General features: G+C 34.8%; 3 protein-coding genes across 3 annotated transcripts; 2 read left to right on the top strand and 1 right to left on the bottom strand.

Moving 5' to 3' along the window:
* The first annotated feature begins 275 nt into the window (after positions 1 to 275).
* On the top strand, positions 276 to 7,840 carry LOC107847399 (kinesin-like protein KIN-5D). Its single transcript, XM_016691611.2, is given in 24 exon segments — positions 276 to 518; positions 1,006 to 1,229; positions 1,709 to 1,838; positions 2,192 to 2,347; positions 2,424 to 2,900; positions 3,060 to 3,157; positions 3,240 to 3,396; positions 3,617 to 3,686; positions 3,783 to 3,859; positions 3,953 to 4,006; positions 4,099 to 4,179; positions 4,268 to 4,379; positions 4,646 to 4,732; positions 4,835 to 5,010; positions 5,302 to 5,463; positions 5,536 to 5,643; positions 5,745 to 5,903; positions 5,996 to 6,079; positions 6,376 to 6,581; positions 6,682 to 6,783; positions 6,872 to 6,981; positions 7,051 to 7,202; positions 7,297 to 7,467; positions 7,470 to 7,840. Coding segments are annotated over 23 exon segments (3,162 nt in total). The 5' UTR covers positions 276 to 518; positions 1,006 to 1,047; the 3' UTR covers positions 7,521 to 7,840.
* Positions 7,841 to 9,813: 1,973 nt separating this feature from the next.
* LOC107847398 lies at positions 9,814 to 14,570 on the bottom strand. The gene is made up of 2 exons (XM_016691605.2): positions 14,165 to 14,570; positions 9,814 to 13,876 (listed from the first exon to the last, which is right to left on the bottom strand). The coding sequence occupies exon 2, from the start codon at positions 13,825 to 13,827 to the stop codon at positions 9,835 to 9,837; it is 3,993 nt and encodes a 1,330-aa protein (XP_016547091.2). The 5' UTR covers positions 13,828 to 13,876; positions 14,165 to 14,570; the 3' UTR covers positions 9,814 to 9,834.
* Positions 14,571 to 18,860: 4,290 nt separating this feature from the next.
* On the top strand, positions 18,861 to 19,703 carry LOC107846273. The gene is made up of 2 exons (XM_016690705.2): positions 18,861 to 18,918; positions 19,171 to 19,703. Exons 1-2 carry the CDS (start codon positions 18,861 to 18,863, stop codon positions 19,701 to 19,703), a joined length of 591 nt encoding a protein of 196 aa, XP_016546191.2.
* The last annotated feature ends 1,615 nt before the right edge of the window (positions 19,704 to 21,318 follow it).

Here is a 21,318-nt window from a genome sequence, read left to right as displayed (position 1 = left end):
AACTGGACGCGCCCAGTTTTGCGTTTTGAACACGCGTTTTGCCACGTAGGATTGGAGATCATATTTGTGAAGTTTTGAATAGTTAAAGGTCATATTTATGTATTGTCAAAGTTTAAGATTAAAGTTATAATTTAATGTTAAGTTTAGGATAAATATATAAACTCTTCTATAAATCAAGACAACTAAAAGGGTCACGAGACATTTCACCAATTACATAACGGTTAAAATATGGATTCGATAAGGACCTCTTTTTAACACCGTCGTATCTAATCTTCAAATTCCCTTGCAAAATTCAAACGCCACAATAACGTACTTCCTCTCTCACGCGCATACACATACACACAGCTCCTTCTCAATACTTTTTTAATTTTAACCTAAAGTTTTTTCAACAATTAATCAAATTCCCACTCTTCCATCTTCTCCATCACACACACAGTGTACATTTTTCTTCTCTCTAGAACATTCTCCATTGCTCAAATTTGTTGAACCTCTCAACTGCCGGCCGGCCGTCAATCAAAGTACTTCACTTTCTGTAACCATATATACATTTGTACGTATCTGTAAGGACTCGTTTGTTACAAGGATAAAATGCAGGAGATAACTTTTAGTTATCGGGGGACGGGATTGTAGTGTTACATTTGTACGTATCTGTAAATGCCTAGATTCTATTTATCCTCTTTCTTTTCTTTTTTTTGAGTCGTATTTTAATATATTTTTGCTTGAGTTTATTCGAATTGGTAAGTCATTTTCAAGTAGGACATTTGAAAACACATGGTGATTCTTACATTTGTTGTTGGTGGGAGGTGGATTTAGTTGAGGTGCGCCGAAGCTGGCCCAGACATATGGTTATTAAAATATTTGTGTTCTTATTCTCGATAAAATGTCCAAATTTTACTTCTCCTTCATTCTTTTCAGTGATTTCTAATTGACATATAGTTTTATGTAATTTTAGGTGTATATATTTATTTATTTGTTTGTTTGTGTTAATGTAATTTTTGTGCTCAGATTTGAATTTGAACTGAGTTGACTAAGAGAAGTGAGATTTGAATGGAGTCATTGCAGTCGCAGCAGCAGAGAAGAGGAGGTAGCTTAGTTTCAATGTCACAATTGCATACTCCGCCGCGGTCGAGTGATAAGGCGGTGAAAGATCTGCGATCGGGAGAAGGGAGTATGACCGGCAAGCATGATAAAGAAAAAGGTGTTAATGTGCAAGTTATTTTGCGTTGCAGGTTAGTGAAATGAAGAGTTAATGGTCAAAAATACGCCTAAAGTAACCTGATTTTTGGAGTTTTACAGATGAACTGTCAAGTGTTCGAGTTTTTAACTAGAACTATTTATCTGTTGGTATGAAAAAGAAACAATTGATAGTTAAGGTGAATTTTGATAAAAAAAATTGGTGATAGTTCAGGAAGGAAATTAACAAATTTGATAGTTAAAGTAAAAAATTAGGATACTTTTGGTGTATTTATGACGCTTCACTCTAAAATGAATGTACTTTAGAATTGGATATATCCACTGATTTTAAGGGTCAAAAATACCCCATAAAGTATTGGGTTTTTTTGAATTTCATAGTTGAACAATTAGGTGTGTGAGTACTTTAGGTGTATCTTTGACCTTTCCCTCTAAAATGAATGTACTTTAAAGTTTGTTATATTTACTGATTTCAATCGACAATAGTTAATGGAATTGCTATGGTGAAAATATGCAGGCCATTGAGTGAGGATGAGATAAGATTGCATACACCAGTTGTGATTTCCTGTAATGAGGGTAGAAGAGAAGTTTCTGCTATTCAGAACATAGCTAATAAGCAGATTGACAGAACATTTGCCTTTGATAAGGTTTGATAATTTCTGGCTGATTTATCATTCATTTGTTCGATTTAGAGAAAGGATTTACAGAGAGGAATTGAAGAAATTAAGCCTTTCCTGCATAAAATTTGAACTTATTCCTAATTTCCTATAGCCCTCCTTTGATTTTTCCATAAAAATAACACTTTTTTCATAAATCTCACTAGACTGTAGTTTACACTCTGAATGAACTTGTTAAAGCCAATCATGCCTTTGGAGTTTCCTGAATGCCACTACACTTTCTATAGTTATTTAGTAATAAATTCTCTAGTTTCTTATTAATTAATCGTGCTTTTCATATTTTTCAAAAAGATCCTAATTTATGTTGGATAATTCTGTCTCAGGTGTTTGGTCCAACATCCCAGCAGAAGGACCTGTATGATTCTGCAATATGGCCTATTGTTTATGAAGTTCTAGAGGGATATAACTGCACTATTTTTGCTTATGGGCAAACAGGAACAGGGAAAACTTATACAATGGAAGGAGGTGGAAGAAAAAAGGTTGGTGGTTGATAAACATGTGTTTGTTTCCACTGGTTGTTTCTTCATACTAATTGTTAAATTTGCTCCCATTTAGAATGGGGAATTTCCAAGTGATGCAGGTGTTATCCCCCGAGCTGTTAAACAAATTTTTGAGATATTGGAAGCTCAAAATGCTGAATATAGCATGAAAGTAACACATTTAGAGCTTTATAATGAGGAGATCACTGATCTTCTAGCTCCTGAGGAATGCACAAAGTATGCAGATGATAAATCCAAAAAACCAATAGCACTGATGGAAGATGGCAAGGGTGGAGTTTTGGTTAGAGGCTTGGAAGAGGAGATTGTTTCCACTGCAAATGAAATCTATAAGATCTTGGAGAAAGGTTCAGCGAAGAGGCGTACAGCAGAGACTCTTCTTAACAAACAAAGCAGTCGTTCTCACTCTATTTTCTCTATCACAATTCACATCAAGGAATGCACTCCAGAAGGGGAAGAGATGATCAAATGTGGCAAACTGAACCTTGTAGACCTTGCTGGTTCTGAGAACATATCACGTTCTGGTGCAAGGGAGGTGAGATGTAAAAATATATGACTGCCAAGCTATTGCATCTGGCGATACTCACAAATTTATCTTTTGTTCATGATATCTCTGTATTTTCCGTTCTTTTTCCTCATTCTGTTGCTCTCTGCTCAATTACAGTGTAATAAACTAAATTTTCTTTTGCTGCAGGGCAGAGCGAGGGAAGCTGGAGAAATCAACAAGAGTTTGCTTACACTTGGTCGTGTTATAAATGCTTTAGTTGAGCACTCTGGTCATATCCCATACAGGTCTTCTTTAATCCAGTCCTATGTTATTGTAGAGTGCTTTTACTTCTTGCATATCCTGAGAAAGTGTTGCTTTGTATGTCAGGGATAGCAAATTGACACGGTTGTTGAGGGATTCCCTTGGAGGGAAAACAAAGACGTGCATTATTGCAACAATATCACCATCAGTTCACTGTCTGGAAGAGACACTGAGCACTTTAGATTATGCTCATCGTGCCAAAAATATAAAAAACAAACCAGAGGTTAGTTTTCCGGACATTTGTTACCTACCTAAAGAATGTAACTTTACTGAGGTTCCTCTTTACGAAAGTCCCTAAGAGGGCTTAGTTGATCCATGATTTATGTTTTATCTTTCGTTTCCTTTTCATTTGTTTCGAGAAATCTATCGATCAATTCTGATTCTTTCTTTTTCTCTTGATTCTATGGTTTAACAATCCTTCAGCTTTTCTTCTGTTATTTCAGATTAACCAAAAGATGATGAAGTCTGCATTAATCAAAGATTTGTACTCCGAGATTGACCGACTGAAGCAAGGTTTATATTGCTCTCTTCCTCTGTTTCTATATATAAATCTGTATCGTGCAGCAACAAATTATCCAATAACTTTTTTTTCTATTTTATCGCTGACAGAGGTGTATGCCGCAAGAGAGAAGAATGGCATTTATATACCAAGAGACCGATATCTTCAAGACGAAGCAGAGAAGAAGGTTCAGTACTGCTTTCAGGATCCCAAGATTGGTTGGTGTCACTTGATATACGCGTTTAATACTCTGTGGTAACTTGTTTTTCTCCTCTCTCAGGCAATGTCTGAAAAAATAGAACGGATGGAACTTGATTTCGAATCCAGGGACAAGGTGCGCAAGAGATGAAAAAATATAACGCATCTTTATTTTCTTGTTGAAACTGGTAACTCTGAACTCATTATCATGTTGCTTTCTGCAAACAGCAATTTATGGAACTCAAGGAACTATACAATTCTCAGCAACTGTTGACAGCAGAATTGGGTGACAAACTTGAGAAAACAGAGGTTAGTGGAATTCTTAACTCATCTTATTCCAGATCTTTATTGTCCATATCTTTCTCATGGAATTTGCTACACTTTTGTGTCTTTTTAGAAAAAGCTTCAGGAAACTCAGCATACATTGGCTGATCTTGAAGAGAAACACAGGCAGGCAATTACAACTATTAAAGAAAAGGAATTTCTGATATCTAACCTTCTAAAATCTGGTAAGCCTCATCCTCTATGCTGAACCAACGGAAAACTTTTTTGGGAAGTCAACTGGCTTCGGGGAAACAACGTATTTATGCCAAATACTTATTATTTTAACATTTTCATAAAAGTAAAATTAGGATATGAGAGTATTACATTTTTCTTGAACATTAGCAAATTTGGATGCAGCCATAATCATTTGGCAGTAAACGTTGGGGTTTATGTAAAATTATTTCACAATTAGAGTAGTGCGTGATATCTGGAATTGTATGTCTTCTACCAGAAAAAGCACTGGTTGAGCAAGCATTTGAACTTCGAGCTGAACTGGAAAATGCTGCATCAGACGTGTCAAACTTGTTTGCCAAGATTGGTGTGTATACAGTTGTTCTAAAACTCAAATACATAATGAATTTTCTTGCTAAGAAAACAACGTTACATCAAATTCCTGCATACTGATAATTTGGGATTTCAGAGCGCCAAGGCAAAATAGAAGATGGAAATAGAGTTCTCATCCAAAATTTTCAAGCCCAGTTGACTCAACAGCTTGAAGTCCTGCACAAGACTGTTGCTTCGTCAACCACACAACAAGAGCAACAGCTCAAAGGCATGGAGGAAGACATGCAGTCCTTTGTTTCTACAAAGACTGAGGTATTCTTGATGCAAATTTAGAATTAGCCTTGTTACTTGAAAAATTGCACGACCTTATTCCAAAGCCAAAAGGAGATGGGATTATGTGGATTTCAGATATTATTTTTTGGAGTGTTTTGCTAAAATAAATTTAATGAGGGAGCATATATAATTATTTGAACCTGCTCTTTTGCCAAAAATAAATTACATGCTTAACAAGTGTAGTGCATCAATTGTCTATTAGGTTTTTACATATTTCTGGTGGAAAGTGTACTACTATTAATCAATGTCACTTTCTTGTCTGCTTTTCAGGCAGTAGAGGAGCTCCGAGGCCGTTTAGAGAACTTGAAAACCATGTTTGGTTCTGGTATTAAAGCTTTAGATGGTTTGGCTGGTGAACTTGACAGCAATGCTCAGTCAACCTTTGACCGTTTAAATTGTGAAGTTTCTAAACATTCTTCTGCTTTGGGAGAGGTGTGTATCTTTTCTGTTGTTTTAAGAAATTATGAGGATTTTTTTTTTCTGATCTCCTTTTTCCTTATGTAGCTTTTTAAGGAGATTGCTTCTGAGGCTGATACCTTGGTTAATGATCTTCAAAATAGTTTGCACGATCAGAAGCAGAATCTTACCGCATTTTCACAACAACAACGTGAGGTATCAATATTTAACTAAGCACGTATATTCTCAATGCTCCTTATCTGGATCTTTCTTCTTCCTTCACGAGTATAGCTTATAAACTTCGGATGCCTTTATAGGCACATTGCGGGAGTATCACAATGTCAAGGTCCATTTCTCAGATTACTGGGAACTTCTTTAAGACTCTAGATGTGCATGTGTCCCAGTTGGGTGAAATAGTGGAAGAAGCACAGATGGTCAGTGACCAGAAATTCTCTGAACTAGAAAAGAAGTTTGAGGTCCGTGACTTCATCCACCAGCATATGACTATTTATTAAATACTGTCAATATGCATTTGCAACCTCATTTTATATGGATCTCTCAATTTTAGGAATGTGCTGCCAATGAGGAAAGACAAATATTGGAGAAAGTGGCAGAATTGCTCGCTGGATCAAATGCTAGGAAGAAGAAGCTGGTAGGTTATCTAGCAATGACAAAGATGTGCATCACAGTTTTCCATGTGGCTGAGATGGCACAATTATAAACCTTATAAAAATATCAACATGAGATGTCTTATAGGTGTTGTAGACAGATTGAGACTTCTTTTTCTGTTGTGTAGTTTTATGTTTTGAATGTTTGCTTAATTTCTTGTTGTCAATAATTAACTTATCACACGATCAAGCGGAAAATCCTGGATCACAGTCATTGACTGACTTTGATCTACTTTAGGTTGCAAAAGCTAATTGTCTTTTGTTTGGGTGTCTTCTCTAGGTTCAAACCACTATCGATGACCTTAGAGTAAGTGCCTCCAACAGAACCAACAGACTGAAACAAGAGATGTCAACCATGCAAGATTCAACTTCTTCAGTTAAAGTCAAATGGACTGATTACATGGAAAAGGCTGAATCGCACTATCTTGAAGATACTGCTGCTGTGGAAAATGGGAAGAAAGAGATGGAGAAGGTGCTACAGAATTGGTATGTAACACGGCATATCTTGGAACTGTCATTGCTCTTTGATGTCGATAAGTATATTTATCATCCTTTTTGTGCTAACCTGGAAATATGCAATATGCAGTGTGCAAAAGGCTAAATTAGGAGCAACACAATGGACAAATGCTCAACGGTCTTTGTTAAACCTGGAGGAGAGAAATGTTGCTTTTGTCGATGAAATTGTTAGGTCAGATGGTTCGCTTATTGTTCAAGTATTCATTTCCATAGTGGGTAGGATAGTTTGCTTATACTGTAACTTTCACCGTTTTCTGCAGGGGCGGAATGGATGCAAATCAAGCATTGCGTGTGAGATTTTCATCTGGCGTGTCATCCACTCTTGAAGACACTGATGCAGCTAGCAAACACCTCCTCTCATCTATTGACCGTAAGCTATAAGAGTTGCACGTTAAGAGATTTAACTTTGTCTTTCAATTAATTTGATTAATACGTGCAGATTCTTTACAACTCGACCGTGATGCTTGTGCAAACCTTGATTCTACGATTGTTCCTTGTTGTGGAGAGTTGCGAGAACTAAACTGTGGCCACTACCACAAAGTTGTTGAAATTACAGAGTACACTGGGAAAAGTCTTTCACAAGAATACATGGTAAGAGCATTGCCTTAAAATTTAACATTTTTAATTTATTAAAAAGGGTCTATAATACCCATCTTTTTCAAATTGCTTTTAAATACAATACTAGGTTGATGAACCATCGTGCTCGACCCCGAGAAAGAGACCATTTGATCTCCCAAGCGTTGAATCTATTGAAGAATTAAAAACTCCCGCTTTTGAGGAGTTATTGAATTCATTTTGGGATGGAAAATCCTCTAAGCTAGCAAATGGAGATGTAAATCATAGTATAGAGATAGAGGTGTAGCTCCTTCTGTACAAGATTCAATAGTTTCCCTCACTGCTGTAAATTAGAAGAGTCCAGACTACAGGACATAAATGGCAATTAAAGAGGAGAGTTGTACATAATGTCTTGAATATCTTCTCACCTATACGTAGACGTAGCGGATAAATTTATCCGTGTCTTTATTTAATTTTGGTAGCTTTTAGAAAGAGTTTCATTTGTCTGAAATTCTTGTACGAGACAGTTGGAGTCTCGGCGACAAAATATGTATAATGTTTGACCTGAACATGTTAGTTTAAGTGTGTGTTGGACGTGCCGATAGAGTATGTAAATATCGTTTGCAACTTCTAGCAAACAATACATGTATACCAAAGCTGACCTTCATGGTAAATCTCAAGGAGCCATACATGTATGCATTGCCGCACAAAGTTTGTTTTTGAGTTTTTATAATACCAACTTCTCTTTGGATTTATATAGCTCCTAAAACTCTTGTTGCTGCAATACTGCCCCATTGCTTTGGTTCAATGGTAAGGCATCGCCAAATGTGTGGTAGACATGTGTTGCAAGTTTGAATCCTGCAACGGAGGATACAGAAAACTGGCCCATCAACCGAAGTGCACAGACGACATTCTACAAAAGGTTTTCAATGGCTTGAATTCATGACCGCAATCACTTCCAACAACTTTATTAGCTACACCAGTACTCTCCTTCCAAAATGAAAACATAGAATTCTAAACTATTGCAGCATAATTTCTCCATCCTAACTTCCACCTAGAAAATTTGGTAGGATCATATTCAGCAAAGAAAAACGCCCAGGGCCGAACCCCACACCCAAGCAACAAAGAAAAAATAAAAAACTGAGTGAATTCAAAGAATGACATTTCCAATGTTGATCATTTCAGGCCTCGAAGATAGTTGTTGTATGAACATCATCACATAAACAAGCATAGAAATTAAGTATCAATGCAGTTAAATGAACGTGGGGCAGATTGGGCAAAGGCTTGATCAAGGGCAAAGACCATAAGACCCAACTTATTTTTATTTATCTCATCTAAACTAAGACCAGATTAATGTACAAGATCAACTTATAACCCATGGACTCTGCTGCTTCTCAATTCAGAACAGTGATTTGCTTCAACATTCTGGTATCGTATGAATACGCCAACATAAATATACACTGAAAGGAAGGAACAGATGAAAAGGGAACAGATAAGAAGACAACGCATTATGAGATAAAAATAGTTGTGCAACAGCAAGTAAATTATCACCTGCGGTCTACATATTAGAAGCTCCCCTTTTTCCTGGTTTTAACTAGAACGAATCTACATTTGAACTGTCGTGGCCGAAATACACCCTCATAGCGACCAGTGTGGCCAATAAAACTGAATGATTGAAGTGTATGAATTTCACTGAGCACAATCGGACAGTATGTTTTGTTAGAGCTATCTAACGGCCGAAAGTTCCTGGCTCTTCAGGTAAGGTAATATATAACGTTTTTCTGCAGAAAATGAACAGAAGGTTAAGAGAAAAGAAAGCAAAATAATTCCAACACTTTTCCCCTTTCCCCGAGGCGTCGAATCAACCCAAACACTGAATCTAATCCTCAAGCAACCTCATAAAATGGAATCCAAATTTATTTCTTCCTGGCCTAAATTAACCATTTATAAATTAAGAGTGCCCTATCAGTTTACTACTCCCTCCGTTCACTTTTACTTGTTCACTTTGAACTTTGCACTCTTCTTTGGAAACAAGGACTAATATGAGTACTTTACCACAATACCCATATTAATTTCTGTATCGTCTTAGGTCTAGGAAAATGATTCAAATAACTATGCAATGTTGAGGTAAAACAAGAAAAAATTGCCTTTTCTTTAATATGTTAAAAGTCACACGTAAAAAATGAACGGAGGGAGTAATTCTTGAGACAGAAACAGAGAGACTAAAAACATGGGGAGAGACCAAGTAAAGTTGCTAGCATAAGCTAGAGCGTCGAAATCCAAAAAATAAGCTTCTTTCATATTGCAGTGCAAAAGGGCAAACGTTGTGCTTCAACCAAAACTATTAACTGAAGTTACGATTCAAGTTCTCAGGGTCACTATTTTACCTGTATTTTCAGCAATATCGTGCTTCATTACAAAAATTCCCACTTAAAAATGTAAACTGATAGAGACCTACATATCAGACAATTACAAGTCCATATACAAACGAATAAATCAATCAACCAAACTAAAATTTCAAATAAGTTACATAATATAATGAACTATAAATACTACTTTATAGTTTCAGCGAAAATTGGAGGAATAAAAATAAGATGAAGACATTCAAAAAGGTAACTAGTACAAAATTTGAAATGGATCAAAGTACCTGGAGGCTCTCTTTCCACAGTCAAGATGGTGGTTCTCCACCACATGTTTCAACAACAAAATTATCAGTGGAGTTCTGTTGACATAACAACTTATTTGCATCTCCAGGAGTTGAGCAAAGAGTATCCATCAGAGATGAACCACAATGCATTGCACCTTGTTCTGACATATGGCTGCTCTTAATATTGTCCTCTACATGATCCTTACCTTCCTCACAAGTAAGGTCTGTTCGATCCTCATCCACTTTTGAGGGCTCAACATTGAGATCTGAACTCAAATCAAGGCCATTTTGTTCTCCTGTTCCAGGAATAGCGACGGTTACTGCTCCTTGATCAGATGGTTCGACAGCTTCTTTCTTTTGCCTCTTCCATTTCTTTGTAGATGAAGTACCATCATCCTCAAAATCTTCTTCTTCTCTATCTCTATGTAAGTAAACCCAGAGCTTCTTCTCATTATCAAACTGTACACAAGGATCACGTTCATAATGCAAACGATCCAACGCACCACTAACAACTTGATTAACTTGAGCATCGGAAACCTCTTCCACAATATACTGCGAGTCTCTGATTAAAGTACAAACATCTGCTCTAGTCCCTGTATTGCCGGGCAACCTAGCAGCTGCATCTCGCACAAGACAAAGAATTGTTACATGGGCAGGGCGATCCTTTTTAAGCATGAAGTGATCACGGGCTTTTGACGTTGGCTTGCCACCACACCTTCTCAGAGGAGCAACTATTGATTTTTTCCCATCAATAGCAGTGTAGGAGAAGGCCCTGTCAGGAATTGAATACCTAAGGAATTCCTCTTTCCGGAAATACTCCCGGACTTCTTCGGAGCTTGAGTTAATGGTACTCAGACTCTTCTGAGCTCGCAAATCTCTGAACCTTTCCTTCTCATCTATATTATATTGCATCAACGACGGCGGAGGGTCAGGGAGACTTCCTATCTGCCGTAGCGTCTCCTGACCATTTTTCAGCCAATTGGCAAAAGAATCCACTAGCTTGACAAGCATCTTGTGAGGAAGACCCCACACTTCTGGAGATGTGACTTCCTCTATAGGCTCATGATCAGATGAACCAGGGCTCACTGGACCAATCCAGGACCAACTTTTGGTGGATTTTTCATAGACTACAAGTGCCTTCCACCCTTTTGCACCAAGCGGTGCTGTTTTGGAAGAAAATATTTTGAGTACTCCTCTGACCAAATCATGGAGAGGTTCTTGAGTCTCGAGAATACAGGGATCTCCCGGGTTTGATCTCACACGGTTAACAATTTCCTGCACACTGAGAGAGGGAACCTTTGCTTGAGTGGAAGGAAGTGATTTATCAACATCCAATTCTGAAGGTGGTGCAACTCCACCTTGCTCCTCCAGAGCTTCCTGCCTTCCGGCACTTGAATCTACAGCCTCTTCTGGAAGCAAAGTAATCATTGCCATACGAACTGCTGTAAGAAGATGAATGATGGAGAATGAGAAGCCAGTATGAACTGTAGGAGTAATCAAAATGAAAGGCTTTTTTTGAGGTTGGCTTTCCACATCCACTACATCTTCTATCATTTCCGAAGTTGGAGACCTGGGAACTCCCATTAAAGAAGGCCATGATTCATCCTCCAGCTTCTTTTTACCCCGCTTCACTGACAAATCATTTTGTTTCTGCTGGGTATCAGAATAGAGATGGTCAGTATCATCTAGATCATCCATGTCAGGGACATCAACTTTGACTTTCCGCTTCTTCATGACCGAGTTGCAACCTGTTAAATGCATATCCGATTTTTCATGATGATCAAGAGTGCGTGTGTCAAGCATCTGACCTTTCTTTGAAAACTTGGTAGAAACTCCATTTCTTTTAGCTGGCAACCGTGTACGCAATGAGTCATCCTCCTGATACTTGTGATCTTGCATATAATTTGCAGGCAGGATATCATGGCTAACTTTTCCTTTCTGTTTCTTCTCTCGGGTGGATGCCATGTGGTACTTTTCAGTATGGTCCCCTTGCAAAGGATCATTCTTGGCTAGCTTGTAGATTGGTTGCTCATCATTGTCATTGTTAAAGTGGCTTAGACCAGAGAAATGATTTCTACTGGAGAAACTATTCAGATGACCAAGATCATGCATCTTACCCATTGGTTCTGCTCCCAAGCCATGACTTCCAGTTCTCTTTGGGTGGAAAAGATCACTGGCGTCGCTCATCAGCCTAGAAGAATGAAATGAGCCATCACGAGCCAGTACACTGTACTTATCCTTTTGACCAAATTTAGCCTTTTTAGTATCCAATGCAGACATCAAGTTCGTAGAACCACTAGGATATGCCCACTTGCTCCTCATCAATGGATTATTATCCTCATCACTTCTTTCTGACGATTCAGATTCAGTTTCTTCAGTCTTTGCAAATACCCTTCTACCTCTGGACACGTCTTGTCCTCCATTCTGCAATTTTCCCTTGACTTTCTCAGGAAAAGCCTTTGCCCTATAGTCTGACTGAAACAACCTATCATTTAACTTGCGATCAGGATATCGCTGGTCCACCTTCCACTTTTTGCTTTTTACATTCATGTTACCAAACTTATGGGATGGGTTGGTAAAATAGTTATCCTCTTGTGCTTTACTTGGCCAAAATGGTTCACTTCCGCTCGCTAGTTCCATTCCACTTCCCTTCAGTGACATTTTAGGAATCCGGATTTTCCCAGAATTCATCTGATCTTCAGAGCAAAACTGTGGGAGACCATCAGCATACCTGTCCTTTTTGCCAAACTCATATGCAGTTCTGGCATTGCCAGGCTTTGCAGTCAAGATCTTAATATCTGACAGCTGATTGACAGTGTTATTCCTGCCATAGGCATAAAGATCATTCTTCGACGGGACAGGCACACCCATGAAAACATCAGCGCTTTCTTCCATTCTAAGCCTTTCATGCTTCTTCCCCAGTTTGACAGTCCCACTTTTATCAGCAGCCCCTGCCCGTGAAAAGTTTTTATCTCTCTGTACATCCACTTCATACATCCCATCCTCCTCATAATTGCCATTCAACATATCCCTCATTGGGAAAGCCATCCCAGAATCATAGCCCATTCCTTTACCACGACGAAAAGGAGGCAATGCAGAATCATAGGGCCCTGATCTAAGTTCCATTCCTTTACCAGCAGAACCCTTTTTTCCACCTACCTTGGAAGTCCCTTTTAGGTTCTGCTTTTTGTATCTGGTAGCTTCCAAAGCCATTTGTCTAGATGATGAATCCAAGGCCGACCCTATCCCGCATCCAGAATAACAACCCATACTCTGCCCAAGATTATGATCTTTCGTTCTTTTGCCCCAGAAAGTATCACTGAACTCCTCTCTCTCGGATCCATCACTTTCCAGTTCTTCCATTTTCTCATACATTAATATCTTCTCATTCTTCTTAATGTTCAGCACTTGAAGCTTCTCCTCAATACTATATCCTGGACAACTGAGCCAAGCATCTCTTATCTGACAAAGATTACCAACAATTGCATTATGATGGTTTCTGAGGCTTTGATAATGCTGTCGCTTCTGAAAGAAAATCAATCCTTGTCGATAAAGTGCCACTCTTGGCTCACATAACCCACCCTTCAACATGTAAAACAGCTTATCAAGAGGACTTCCAAAATGCATATTACCACCCGTGAAGAGGTCTTTCAATGTTCGCATAAATGTTTCCTGGTCCATATCAGGAAGATACTGAGAAAGATTAAATCTTTCTCCCTCCGACAACACCTCATTCCAAACATCCAACGACAACACATCACCCAACCCCGAAAGATCATACAATTCAAAAGGAATACTACATGTTTGATCCCCAATTTGACAAAACTCCTCCTTAGACTCCCCTAATTCCAACAAATCAAAATCATCCGATCCCGCCCCCGAATCACAATCATCATCCTCATCCTCATCATTTGATTCAACTTCTCGAAACTCCTCCTCCTCCTCACTCGACATAGTGTCCTTACTACGAGGAGAAACCTCTGATGCCTTAAAGCTGCTCTTTTCGATCACCATTCAACATAAAAACAATAACAGACCCCCTTCCAATCCAAATTTCAAAACCCTAGAAAACAAAAATCAACCAAAAACATATCAAAATTCAGAAATTCCAAATACCCATTTCAAGAAATCATCAAACTAAAAAACCCATGTCGTAAAATCAAAAGTAAACACACCCATAAAGAAAAAATTACAGATTTAATTAGAAAAACTCAACCACAAAACATGAAAAAGATTCAGAAATTCCAAATATCAATTTCAGTAAAACATCAAATATTGAAAACCATGTAGTAAAATAAAAAATAAACACAGCCATAAAGTGAAAATTACAAATTACATTAGAAAAAATTACCTTTGAGACGTATGAACCCAGAAACAAGAAGACAAAAAGGCGACCCAATATTTGTTGAAGGCTAATGTATGCAGAAAGAGAAGAGAAAACCCTAAGAGAAGAGGCGGTTATATAGTGCTACGCGGGTGTTTGGGAGAGTATAGTGTGGATTACTACACAAGAAAAGGGAAAAATAAGGGAAGAAGAAGAAGGAAGAAGAAATGGGGGACGTGGAAGGTGGCATTGCCGTTGGATTGATGTGTGAAAAGACTAAAAAGGACAGAGAGAGATTAAGGGGGTGAGGGAGATAGTAGTAGTGTATAGAGAGTGTGTGTGTGTGTGTGTGTGTGTTGGGACGAGGAAGAAGGGAAACCGAGTTGGTAACAGGGGCGACTCGGGGAATTGTGTGGGCCATAGCCTTGCTAATGATTTTTGTTTTGCCCAAATGGAGTAATTAGTTGAATACTAGTACACAAACTACCAAGAGTGAATTTACCTAGTACCCTCTACACACTAATGATTGATTGGTCGACCCAACAATAAACACAACCATTTGTATTGTCTCTCCCATGACACAACATTTGCCAAGAGTTTCGTAGAATGTTATAATGAGGTGTTGTTATATATGTATATTGATATTTGATATTTAGATCGTATTTAATTATTATGAATGAAATATATAAATTAGAAAGGGTATGATTGTAAAAATAAATAATTATTAATAGCCTTTTTCGTAAAGTTATGACATAGTTGATGAATACTACTTCATTAAATTTTTCTCTTAATTAGATATTTGTATTTAAAATTTAATTTATTATGTACATAAAATTAGTAATACTATCATAAATATATTGATATTTTATTTTATGCATAATATATTTCTTATAAATAATAGAGAAAAGTCATATTTTCCCCTCTGAACTTGTCCTCCCAACTCACTTTAACACTTAAACTTAACTTTCGTTTATTTACCCACCTTAACATCTTTAAAGTGTATTTATTTCACCCCTCAAAATTAAATATCACTCTCACAACGGAGAGTGAGTTACACACGCGCCATGTCAGTGCCAAATCAGTGCCACATCAGTGCCAGGTCATTGCCACGTAAGAAATTAGAATTTATTTTAAAAAAATCCCACACATACTATTTTTATGTATTTCTTTTAAAATCAAAAAATATTATTTATATATATATATATATATATATTGAATAAAAAATGCCCCCATCCCCACCCTATTTTCATTTAAATAATATATATTTTATATAATTATTTTTATGTATTTTTATTTTAAAAATAAAAATATACACGTACTATATATACCATTCCAGCCCCTTCCCCCACCCCCCGCTCTTCTTTCTTTTCAGCCCCCACCCCACCTCACCCCCTTTCTTTCTCCCCTTCCAGTGCCCCCCAGCCCCACCCGGTATTCTTTCTCCCTTTTAATTAAAGGAAAGTGTTGTTTTAGGTGTTGTTGTTAATGGAAGAAAGTGAAAAAGAAATTTAAAGAAAAGTATTATTCTTGAGTGGTGTTGTTAATGAAGGAAATAAAGAAAAGTGTTGTTCTTGAGTGGTGTTGTTAATGGAGGAAAGTGAAAAAAAATTGAAGGAAATTGTTGTTGTTGGGTGGTGTTGTTAATGGAGGAAAGTGAAAAAAATTTAAGGTTGTTAATGGAGGTTTGAGTATTGTTGTTGATGATGATTTGAAGAAGAAAGAAGAAAAAAAATCCATTTTTAATTTTAATTTTTTATTATATTTTAAATATAATATTACTGAAATTATCACGTCAGCTTTAGGGGTCAAACAAATACATTTTAAAAATGTTAAGGGGGGTAATAAACGAAAGTTAAGTTTAAGTGCTAAAGTGAGTTGGGAGGACAAGTTCAGGGGAAAATATGTCTTTTCTCTAAATAATATTATATAATACTAGATAATGAAAGGCCCGTTTACGGGCTCAATATTACAATTTTAAATATATTTATAGTTATTTAATTAATTTTTTTTTAAAAATAATTATTAATATATTTGAATAAACACAATAGAAAGTTTCAGTAGAAATCACACTATATAATAAAATATAACTTCTTATTTTTATAAAATCAAAGATATCTTACAAATTATTTAAATTTTCATAATTAACATTAAAATATCACACACTCTAGTGCTTATTTTAATATCAGATCAAACATATTCTCTTACATTAAATAACTAATTTTAATGTTCTACTTTATTTAAAAACTATACAAAAGAATAAACTAAAATTATAAATATCTATTTATTAATATTTTTTTATAGAATCATACGAAGCAATAAAGAATATTAATCCATACATAAATTGATTTTAAATACATTTAAATTCGTTTCATATGTGTTTAACATACAGAAATAAGGAAATGGATGAAAATTTTAATGAATCATAACGTTAAAAGATTGCTTTTATGTCTTGTCTTATATACATCAAGAATAATAGATTAGTTTAATACAGTAAGCAAGAAATTTCTTTTAAAATGGTTTGTCTATCTGATGAGGAAATTTTCTATCTCAAATAAGAAGAATCTAAAAAATTAACAAAAGTTAACATAATATATATTGTAGTAATTTAACATGAGGTAGTTAATATTGTATTTTAAATAAGTTGTTTAAAATATTTTTAACATTAGTAAGTAATTATGTTTCTATAATTTATATGTATTGTAAATATTTGTAATGATATGTATCAAGTGAAGTTTTGAAATTATGAAGGGATTCGTTATTGTGTATAATAGATACATGCCTATTCAATAATTATGAGGATTTTTTTTTAATTATTTTACTATAGTATAGTAATAACTACTTTATACAATTAAATGTATGACCAAAATTAATTTTATTTTTTTATCATTTATGAAACATATGTGAGTATTTATACATTCACTGACAAACTACGTCTCCCAATATTTCAATTTATATAACTTTGAGTAGACATCGGATTCAAGATACATGAAAATATTTCACAATGTTTATTCTGTGGTTTTGGATAAGAGCAGGAAAGTTTGTCTGAAATCAAAATTAAAAATATTTAAATGGAACAAACTTCAAATATAAATTCTCTTTAAATTTAAAATTATTCTTTTCATTTGATTCAAGTATATTATTTAAATAAATAAGAAAAAAGAACGAAAGTGTATGATCATGAATTCTGAAGTTATTACATAAAGAAAATTTTAAGAAAAGAACTTCTCCATAACCTTTTGAAGGAAAACAATGGGTCCCAATTCTTTAAGATGACACTTGATTTTTAAAAATTTTTCAAAGCATAGTTATTAGAATTTTCTGGAACATGAATTTTTTTTTTAAATTACCCACTCTTTGCATGATGTACAATAAGTTTAAGCTAGACTTTTTGTTAATTGACAAATTTTCCGGTCGTCCTAGTTATGACTCTTCTATATAAAAAAAATATAGAGTTTCATTATCTTATTAAATTGCCCTTGAAATAAGTCATATTTACTAAACTACCCTTGGTCGTCCACTTGATCACCTTTCTATATAATAAATTTTTTGAATATAACTGTTATAAAGAGATAAATTACAAAAAATGTACTGTTATATTGAATTTCACTGTTGTTATAAGTTGAATGTTGTCACAGAAAAGTAAAATATAATATGAAAAATAGATTATGGAGAATAGGTTTGTTATAATGAAATATCGTTTTAATGGGGGTTGTTATAGAGAGGTTTGACTATACTCCCGCTGATTCAATTTTACTTGATTACATTGACTTAACACAATCATTAAAAAAGTTTTTATAAGAAATATATTTTACTAAATCATGTAGGAATACTACGTATAATATTACATATTAATGGCCCACATATTTTTGGTAAGAAATTTACCTTATCTCCCAAGTGAAGTATTAAATCAGTCAATTATTTTTCCTTCAAGTTATGTATATATGGTATTTCTTTGATGACAAGAAATAACTATGAAAGTCCTTAGGGTTAAATTCTTTTGCCTAAGAGTCCCTAGCCTACCTATAAACACGTCAGTGACTCCATCAGTCTGGCATACCTTTGATAGACATAGGCTAGAAAATTTTTTGGTGGCTTTTTCCTCTTTTCTTTTTAAAGTTTTGACAAAGGTAATTCTTCACAACACTTGAACAATAATGACTGAAGGCACGTTTCTATTTATTTTTTCGCTGTGCATTGACTTTGTATATGTGTTGAAATTTCAACATGTGGTATCAGAGCCAGCTTTAGCCATGTTGTTTAGTATTTCGTTATATTCAAAAATAGTAGTTGTTTTAATTGTACATTTAATTATTATATCATATTCTTCTTATAATATCTTGACTAATTATAAGAAATATGAATGAGAGATGTGTAGACTCAGCCTATTCCCTTATAGTATGCAACCTATTATCACTATGGCTAAAGAATTACCGTTTTAACTAAGGACATGTAGGCTCAGCCTATTTATTTGTTGTATGATTTTTCTTCAATTAATAAAAGATGTTTTGCACAATGGATTGCTTTGATGTAGGCCCTGCTTATTCAATTCGCTTTAATATTTTAGGAATTACACTTTGTTTAAGTTAATTATTAAAATTAACTATTGTGAGATGTCATTCTGAGTTCTTCTTATCATATATTTGGGTTAGTCACAACATTCCGAGCATATGATCTAAAGAAAATAATTTCTTTAATCACAAAGTTAAGTAATTGAAATATAATAATGACATCTAATAAAGTTCCATTATCTTATCAAAATAGTAACCTTACCCCACAGGGAGGTAACTAGTTTTGTTAGATTAACTGGAATAGATAGTAAATCTTTCTGTTTAAAAATTATCCTATGCCCACTGGTACGGATTATTTTCTAGTTTTATGTGGTTTACTAGTCTAATGAAGTTAAGTAATTCTATGCATGAGTTCAAACTCTACCCACAGGAAGGTTTAGAATTTACTTAAGAATCGATATTTTTGCGATTCATTTTGATAGTTATGTATTTCATAACTTATGTATGTGTATCCTTGTTTTGCAGTTAACACAACTTTTTCTACTGCTCTATTTAACGAAAATGCTCGAATTTCAATGTTGTCTGGTGACAACTTTACTGAATGGAAGAAGAAAGTCCTTCTCACTTTAGGGTGTTCGGATCTGGCTTTGGCACTTCGTGTGGAAGAACCATCTGAGCCTACGAAATCAAGTATGGTAGAGGTTAAGGCTTTCTACGAGCAATGGGAGCGATCTAATCGCTTGAGCTTAATACTCATAAAGGCTCATATAAATCAAAGCATTAGGGGTTCTATCCCTAACAACGACAATGTCAAAGATTACATGAAGGCAATTGATCAACAATTTGTAAGCTCTAACAAGGCGTTGGCCAATACCCTTATGAAGAAGATCTCAAGTATGACATTTGATAGTAGAAGTACAGTGCGTGAGCATATTATGGAAATGGGAGATATTGCTGCTAAACTCAAGTCCCTTGAGGTTGATATGTCTGCACCATTTCTTGTGCATTTTATTCTCAACTTTCTTCCTACGGAATATGGTCTATTCAAGATATCTTAAGACACACATCTACAATATATTAAAAGTGTGAAAAGCCTTAGAAATATTGTTTGAACATTTTGCCTTTCATTAAAAGTCTTTACTTTAGACAAAATCGTCTTTTCATTATTTTTTTCTAATATTTAAGTGTTGAAAATTAATTAAATATATTTATGATAAAACCTTTCCTTATTAGAAGTCATCAGAATTAATGATTTTTTTCTAATATTTAAGTGTTTAAAACTAATTAAATATATTTGTAGTAAAAACTTTCCTTATTAGAAGTCATCAGAATTAATGATTTTTCCTAATATTTAAGCGTTGAAAATTAATTAAATATATTTGTGGTAAAATCTTTTCTTATTAGAAGTCATCAGAATTAATGACAACTAAATTTTTTCATTAGTTTAAGAATTCTAAATCAACTAAATTTAATTTAAGAAGATTTGAAAAATCTAAAAATAAATATAAAAGAGTTAGAATAAGAAAAATTTAAGAAGTACCAAATTTTAAAAGTTTTAAGTACATAATACGAATATAATCAATGATTTTGTAAAGATTTGAATTTAAAAAATAAGAAAAGATTTTAAATATAGAAAAAAATAATCGTACTACAAATATGGTCCAAATTGATGTCTCTCTCTTAGCCTCTGGCAACAAGGGAAAGAGGTACTGCATGATAAACGCAAAAGTGATGATCGATTAATCACTTGAAACTTTTGCTGATAAAATATATATATGCTTACACTAAAATATATGTTTATATTTACATTATTATATTAAAATGTGAAGGATCTTCGAAAAGTGAGTTGAATCTCCGCAATCGATAAAATCATTTGATTTTAAATAATCAGATGTTACACGTGCGAGACACGTTCGATTGAACTAGTAAAGATAAATAGTCAATCAATGAACTCTTGACTATGTGTGTGCAAGAAGACGAGAGGTTGAAGCACGAGACACCCGAAAGTGAAAATTTAGTGACTTATAATAAGAGAAATGCCACAAAGGGCAAAAGTGTTCCTATGAAAAAGAAGGATAGTCTTGACAAAAATACTTGCCATTTCTACAGAAAGAAGGGACACTAGAAGAAATATTGCCTGAAATATAAGAAGTGACTCCAAAAGAAATGTAATTTTACCTTTGTGTATTATGAATCTAATTTTATTAAAATTTCTGATAATACATGGTGGATCGATTTTGATTTCACAACTCACATTGCCAAAATCATGCGGAATTTTCTAACTCTAAGAAAGCCGATGAAAAGTGAACAAAATATTTATTCTGGAAATAGGACAACATCACTCGTGGAAGGCGTGGAGATGTATGGACTCATTTTAAAATATGATTTCCAATTAGATTTAGAAAACATTTTTTATGTTCCATCGTATTCTAGGAATTTAATTTCTCTTTCTTGATTATCCATAGCTGGTTATGATTTCAATTTTCATTTGTTTATAAGGACATTGGTAGCTCATTTTGATTTAGAGCTACATCAAATGAATGTGAAACGGTCTTTCTTGAATGGAGATCTTGAAGAAGAGTATACATGCGTCAGCCTAAAGGATTTAGTGATAAGAACAAAAGTCACCTTGTTTGCAAGTTGAACAAATCTATCTATAGACTAAAACAGGCT

This window comes from Capsicum annuum, chromosome 11 (genome assembly GCF_002878395.1).
Source record: "Capsicum annuum cultivar UCD-10X-F1 chromosome 11, UCD10Xv1.1, whole genome shotgun sequence".
Lineage (NCBI taxonomy): Eukaryota > Viridiplantae > Streptophyta > Magnoliopsida > Solanales > Solanaceae > Capsicum > Capsicum annuum.
Note: the sequence above shows the minus strand (reverse complement) of the source record. Positions and strands in the feature narration are given on the sequence as shown.